At 37.1% G+C, this 6,510-nt stretch overlaps 1 protein-coding gene across 1 annotated transcript in view; it reads right to left on the bottom strand.

Annotated features, from left to right (window-relative positions):
* Nucleotides 1–325: 325 nt before the first annotated feature.
* TRAIP (TRAF interacting protein) overlaps nt 326–6,510 on the bottom strand; it is a 34,167-nt gene continuing 27,982 nt past the window's right edge. The window contains exons 12-16 of the mRNA XM_063292006.1: nt 3,952–4,101; nt 3,072–3,117; nt 2,215–2,334; nt 1,410–1,460; nt 326–809 (exon numbers count right to left, since the gene is read on the bottom strand). Coding sequence (XP_063148076.1) covers nt 684–809; nt 1,410–1,460; nt 2,215–2,334; nt 3,072–3,117; nt 3,952–4,101 — 493 coding nt within the window. The 3' untranslated portion in view covers nt 326–683. The remainder of the gene's footprint in view (nt 810–1,409; nt 1,461–2,214; nt 2,335–3,071; nt 3,118–3,951; nt 4,102–6,510) is intronic.

Below are 6,510 nucleotides of genomic sequence, written 5' to 3'. Positions count from 1 at the left end.
CTCAGATTGTGCAATTGCTCTGCAAGCCCAGGAAAAGTCACAGCTGCTATAAGGCATTTGAACAGATGCCATGTTCGTGCTCCAAAGCACTTTTGAAGATAGGAAGTAAGAGTATGAAACACATTGGATTCTATGTTGGAGTACAGGCAGTGAAACAGAAATATGATCATAAAAAAAACCCTCTTCAGCCTATTGCTGTTTTCCCCAATCCTTCACATCTGTAGGCGAAAGACACGAACCAAGTTCTTTCCTTGAATATTTCTTTCTTCAGTCATTCAGGACACTAACACGGCTTGACAGTTGTGAGAAAATTCTCTTCTTATATAAAGCATAAAGATGTTGATAGTACAATTGCAAATATAGCTGTTGGTGTCTTTAGTAAATTGATACTCCCAAACCATAATTCATCAGGATTAGAAAACTGAGCAGTAACCTAGAAAAACTGGCTAAAGGATTTTAGAACTGAAACTTCAATTCCATCCTGCCCCAAGGACTGGCAGCATAATAAATCCAGTCGTCCATGTTGTCTGAAGGAAAAAATAATTGAACACCAGATGACCAAAGAACAATGGAGAGACCGGCGGCCTTCACTGTGCATTTGTCCTGACTCACATCATGTCATCTACCTACTGTAGTAGATAATCCAGGTTCTTTATTAATCTGTAATCTAAGGAGATCCATGTTTACTTAAGGAAGTTGTCTAGTTTAGTCTGACTGATGCCAGAAGCAGAAGGCATTATTCCTGTTTGCTTTGAAACAATTCTTTTCTTGCTCTTCATAGTCAGAGGCCGAATCTCTGTTGGGAAACTCTAAAACAAGTCAAGGAAAAGAACCAAATATTTTTTGAAAAATGGAATCAAGTACTCTCCAAACTGATGTTCTCCATATATTTTAAATGCATCTGGAAAGCACTAAGTTAGGAAAGGCTGATTTAGAATATTTCACATGGGGAACTAATTAGATTGTTTTAATTCTAGGTACCAGTAGTAAGATCAAATGTTTTAACCTTCCAGCCCAGAGTACCCATCAAATTTACATAGTTCACATACTACACTCAAACAGAGAACAACATATTGTTTTTGTAAATAAAGCAGTGTTTTCTTATGATCTGTAGAGATTTTTGACTCTCAGAGCCTGGTAAATTCGCAAGAAAGAATTGTAGTAAGTCTTCTCTATATTTGTCTCTTCCACTAACTATATTATAGCAAGACCATTGCTAGAATGAATTCAAAGTGGTTGTTACATAGAGGTAATTTCCCCCCAGTAGATGCCATTTTCCCAGCTGCTCCTTATGCTGAATAAACTATTTTGTATAAAATACTGTTCTCATTGAGTGATCTATATTCCTCAGCAATACATCTAAAACTGGAAATCAGTCTTAATGTCTGAGAAGTATGCATAAAGGATACAGGCTGAATGAACTTGGTTCTGCCTCCTAAACCATCATATCCAATTCTTACCTAGGAGAGAATTTAGTAATTATTTTGAAGAAGACAGTAAAAGGGGTCAAATACCATTTTGAACAGGTGGTTCTATAATGTGCGCAACAACACCAAAAGGCTCTGTTTCTCTCCTGAACATCTGAACTTGGGTGGGACTGTGAAAAAGCTCTAAGAAACTGAATTAAAATGTATGGGTGAAGGCAGAATGGGCACAGCATCATTTATAAGGGCTTTAAAATCCAATATCAGACCTTAAATTGTGTTCCAAATGAAATTAATAGCCAGTAAATTAATGGCTTTACTAAGACTAAGATGATACGGTCCACTCTACATGCCAAAAATGACAGATTGGCCACTAGTTCTAAACATCTGCAAACCTCATAAAGATGTATCAAGCAGTTTCAATCATACTAAAATGATTAGAATGACAGCATATAAGATGCTGATATACCAACCATGTAGGTAGCAATGGAAGAAAAAAAGATACTTTCTTTTCAAGACAGTGAGAGAAGTAACAGGAATGAGAGTTACAATCAGATATACAATTACTCTAATAGCAAACTGAGTTCTGAAAAGCTTGTTACCAAATCAGGGTGATGCCAGTAACATTAAGAGAATCTCAAGATTTGTAGGTATTTTAAACATGGTTAAAATATTAAGAAAATAGTTAAAATTCTAAGACCCAAGCTCCTCAGAGTTTAACTGTACTATTGATCAGAAACCCTCCAATGCTGTACCCTTTTGTTGCTAATGTCATTCGAATGATACTTACAATTCCTGTGCTTTTCTGAGGTACGCTGTTTACAAGAGTTTTCTTGGACAGGACCGACTTCCTTATAAAAGAAGGTAAAAGATCTTCTAGATGCTCGTCATCTGTGTCAGTACAGCAGTTCTGATATATTTTTTAAAGAAATAGGAGGTTTAAAATTAATGTATTTCCAAATACAATATTTAATAGGCAACGAATACGCAGTTAAGTCTGGTGTTGTGGCAAAGAAACCGGCTTCTTCTAATATTCCTTGAGAAAACAGGCAGCTTTAAAGTTGTCAGAGTCAGCAGCTCTGGTACTGGCAAATGGGTCACAGAACAGTATAGAAAAAAAGATGAAAGAATTCAAAGCTGGCACACAGCATGCCCCTCAGGCCCTAATCATAGCATTAAGAGACACAACACTTAAGGCATGTATTGCAGTAAAGTCATTAATTAATCAGTGTTCGAATAAGACTGTCTGGAGAAACAGTATCTATTTCAATATAGCCTTGAAGGACAGTGGACTGAAGCAATTGCAAACAAGCTGCAAATATGACTAAATGTATTAATTACCATACCTCTGTAGAGAGGCAGTTTGTCTAGTGGTTAAGGTGCTGGGCTAGAAACCAGGAGTCTGTGAGTTCTAGTCCTGCCTTAGGCACGAAAGCCGGCTGGGTGACCTTGGGCCAGTCACGTTCTCTCAGCCCAACTTGGTGCCATGTAGACTAGCCTCCTCGTGGTGCACCCCGGGCAACGTGACTTGTCACGGCTAAATAGTCTACACATCTGGCTGCTGGACCTCACAAGGATTTCCCAGCAAGAAAAAGCAGGATGAACACCGAATTGCTATGCCATACGATTAGAAAAAAAAAAAAGTACCTCCATTGCTCCTTTTAGAACTCTTGATAAGTTTGTCACAGACGTCCTAAAACACACACATAGAGCACAAAGTTAGTAGCTCCTTATTTGGAGATGAAGCCACTCAGATGTGCCCTAAATGTGTCTTATTCTAAGCTTTCACCCCAAAAATAATTTGGCTGAGGAAGAATGATAAAAAAGTAGGGGTAACTAGGAGTCATGTAAAAAATAAATGTTACTGTAATAAGCCCTTACTTCTCAGATTTTCACTGTTCTTGCTCATAGAACAGCCTATAATCTGAAAAACAAGTAGAGGATTCAGAACATCTATTTCTTCTGCATTACAGCTACTCTTCATTCTTTGGCTGAAGTCCTAACCTAATTCTTAACATGGAGGAGAAAAAGCCCTCCTTTGTTGCCTTTAGTGTTCAGCTGAAACACTGTATAGATAAAATTCTGGTTAGTAATATGGACTGTATGTATGTTAGTATGCTAGTTTAGCATAGCAAATTTACAAGTCATATATGAGTATGAAACTTAAACAACATATATTTGTACCCTTCTTCTCGTTCTTCTTGGACTTCAGTCACCTTTAGATAGTGGACTTGCAAGTTATCCTTTTAGAGTTCTTTGTTATGAAACAATTAATAAATTGAGATGGCTTTTATAAGACATTTTGAGAAATCATAAAAATAAGGGCAATAATATTTGTAAATGCAGTTATATTTGAGGCATACAGTATTTCTACAGAGATTGAAAGCTTCTAAATTATATTTTATTTCTAAAGCAATAAGCATAGAATTTAAGTTGATTGAAAAATTGCTTGCAGCATATGCATAAAATGGAATATAAGGCAGACTGAACAATATAGAGCTAATAAAATTAAAGAAAGAGTACTTACGGCTTTTTATCTAGTTTGATTTTTTTGGCAGGAGCAACAGCTGCCTTGTGAGGCTTTGGAGTCTGTACATCAAAGGTAGCATTAAGGTCAATCTCATCATTGTCAACAGGTTGATGAAACTTTGGATTCAGAAATTCTGCAGGAGCAGGGCTGTAAATACCAATTATGCAAGTATCACAAGGTGTAACATGATGAATTGGATAACTACATGTGCATCCCTCTCTGCTTCTAGCCTATTCCATATGCTATCAGCCTAAAACTTAGTACTGATATCAGAAGGAGAAGGCCATATAAAAAGATACGGTGAAATCCCATTAAAAAAAATAAACTCATGATAAAGTATTATGTGTTCATACTTTGCATCCTGGCTACATGTATCTTCATATCCCATCTTAATATTCTGGAAAACACATCTTCTCCTTCAGGTATTGCTACCCTGCCTCATTATGGTAGGGCAGTGTCCCTGGGATGAATGAGCAAAAAATACTGGGAGTGTTCACCAGGAGTATATATTCCCAACAGGGTCACCTCAAAGACATGAAGATCATACCAGCTGCTTAATTAAAGCAAGCAAGCATTTATATTGGGCAGCAGCAATATAGGAAGGCATATGATCCTGTTGGAGGCAGATGATCATTTTAGAGACAATGGCAAGGGCAGTGGTAAACCATTCCTGCATTTTACCAAGAAAACCACATGGATAGACCAGACAAAGTGATTGATGATATAGTGCTGGGTGATGGGCCCCTGAGATCAGATGGCATTCAACATGGTATAAAGGAAAAGCTGAGAATCTTTTGGAGTACTAATGGTATTTATGATGCTGCTAGATTAAAGCCTTCTGGATGTCTACTTACTGATGCTATCATGCAGAAAAAGAAAATCTGAAGCTGAAAAGATGGAATTACAGTGGGAACTTGAAATATAAGAAGCATGAACATGGGAAAGCTCAACAGTGAAAGATTAAACGAATCAAATAATAACTGACATTTTAGGTGTCAGCAGATTGAGTTAGACTTAAACTGGACACTTTCAGTCAGAAGACCATATACTTCTACTCAGAACATGAAAAACAAATAAGGAAAGATGTTGCTTTCATAGCCAGCAAGGATATAGAAAAGACATTACTTAGGTACAATGCAGTCAATGAAAGAATGATTTCAATTAGACTTTATAGACCACCCTTTAATATGACAGATATCCAAGTTTATGCTTCAACCACAGATGCAGAAGAAGTTGATGAGTCTTCTGGTCAAATTCAGTCTGAAACTGACAGAACATGTAAGCATGATGGGCTGCTTGTGGTTGGTGATTGGAATATCAAAGGTGAAATAGTAAGGAAGAAAATATGCTTGGACTGTATGACCTACAAAACAGAAATGAAGCAATAAGATAACTTACCAGTTTCTGCCAGTGACTTCTTTATTGCTAATATAGTTTTCAAACAACCAAAACAATGCCAATATACATGGAAATTGCCAGATAGAATACACAGAAATCAAAGTGAATGTATTATTGGTACAAGGAAGTGCAAGAGCTTTGTTATAACATCAAAGACATGGCCAGGGAGCTGACTGTGGATAGATCATAAACTGCTCATGTGCAAGTTCCAAGTCAAGCTAAAATGGAAAAACAAAGCCACCAGTTTCCATGGAGAACATCAGGAATCACTTTGAAGTCCTGAACTTCATTGTTAGGGAACCAGGGGAACTGAGTGGAAGGAAATCAAATAAGTTTTTCAAGATGAACGTGAAAAGAGACTGCCAAAGTTGAAGAAACAGAAGAAAGCAAACTGGATATCAGAACAAACCACGGAAATTGCCAAGAAGAGAAGCGAAACCAAAGCTATGAAAGACAGAACTTATCAAAGAATTTCAGAGAAGAAACAAGAAGCAGTATTACACCTGTAAAGAAATAGAAGGTGGAAGCAGACACAGAAAAACAAGGGAAGTCTTCCAAAAGATTTCTGAACTCTGAAGAAAGTTCCAACCTTGACTTGGTATGCTAAAAGACACCAATAGACAGATAGTAACTGATTCTATAAAGTTCAAACAAAGATGGGAAGGAGTATTCTGAAATTCTGTATGGTAGAGATTCCATCATCCAGATACCTTAGAAGATACTCCTGTTTTAAGAACCTCTAGTACTAGAAGACGAAGTCATATCAGTGCCCTGGTCATTACAAGTTGGAAAGCTGTAGGAACTGATGGAATAGTTACAGAAATATGGCAAGCAACTGAAGAAGAATCAGTAAAGGTTCTAACCAAACTATGCAACAAATCTGGAGAATGACACAGTAGCCCAACAAACTGGAAGAGGTCAGAAGAAACTGAAGAACTGAACAGTTACGTTATTTTTAGTTCTTTGAGTTGCCTCACTCAATAATGTCAATAAACATAGGAAGTTAAAATTTTCCTATATCTGTATAATTAATCTCTCTAAATACTACTATCCAGAATCTTGGTACAACCTCAGGAGACGACCTACATGCATATAGGTGCCATTTGGTTTGCCACATTTCCAACATTTATATGGGCCTTTCCCAGTAATTTTAGGTAC

The sequence above is a fragment of the Candoia aspera genome, chromosome 2, assembly GCF_035149785.1.
Source record: "Candoia aspera isolate rCanAsp1 chromosome 2, rCanAsp1.hap2, whole genome shotgun sequence".
Lineage (NCBI taxonomy): Eukaryota > Metazoa > Chordata > Lepidosauria > Squamata > Boidae > Candoia > Candoia aspera.
The sequence above is the reverse complement of the archived record's forward strand: the minus strand, read 5'-3'. Positions and strand labels throughout refer to the sequence as shown.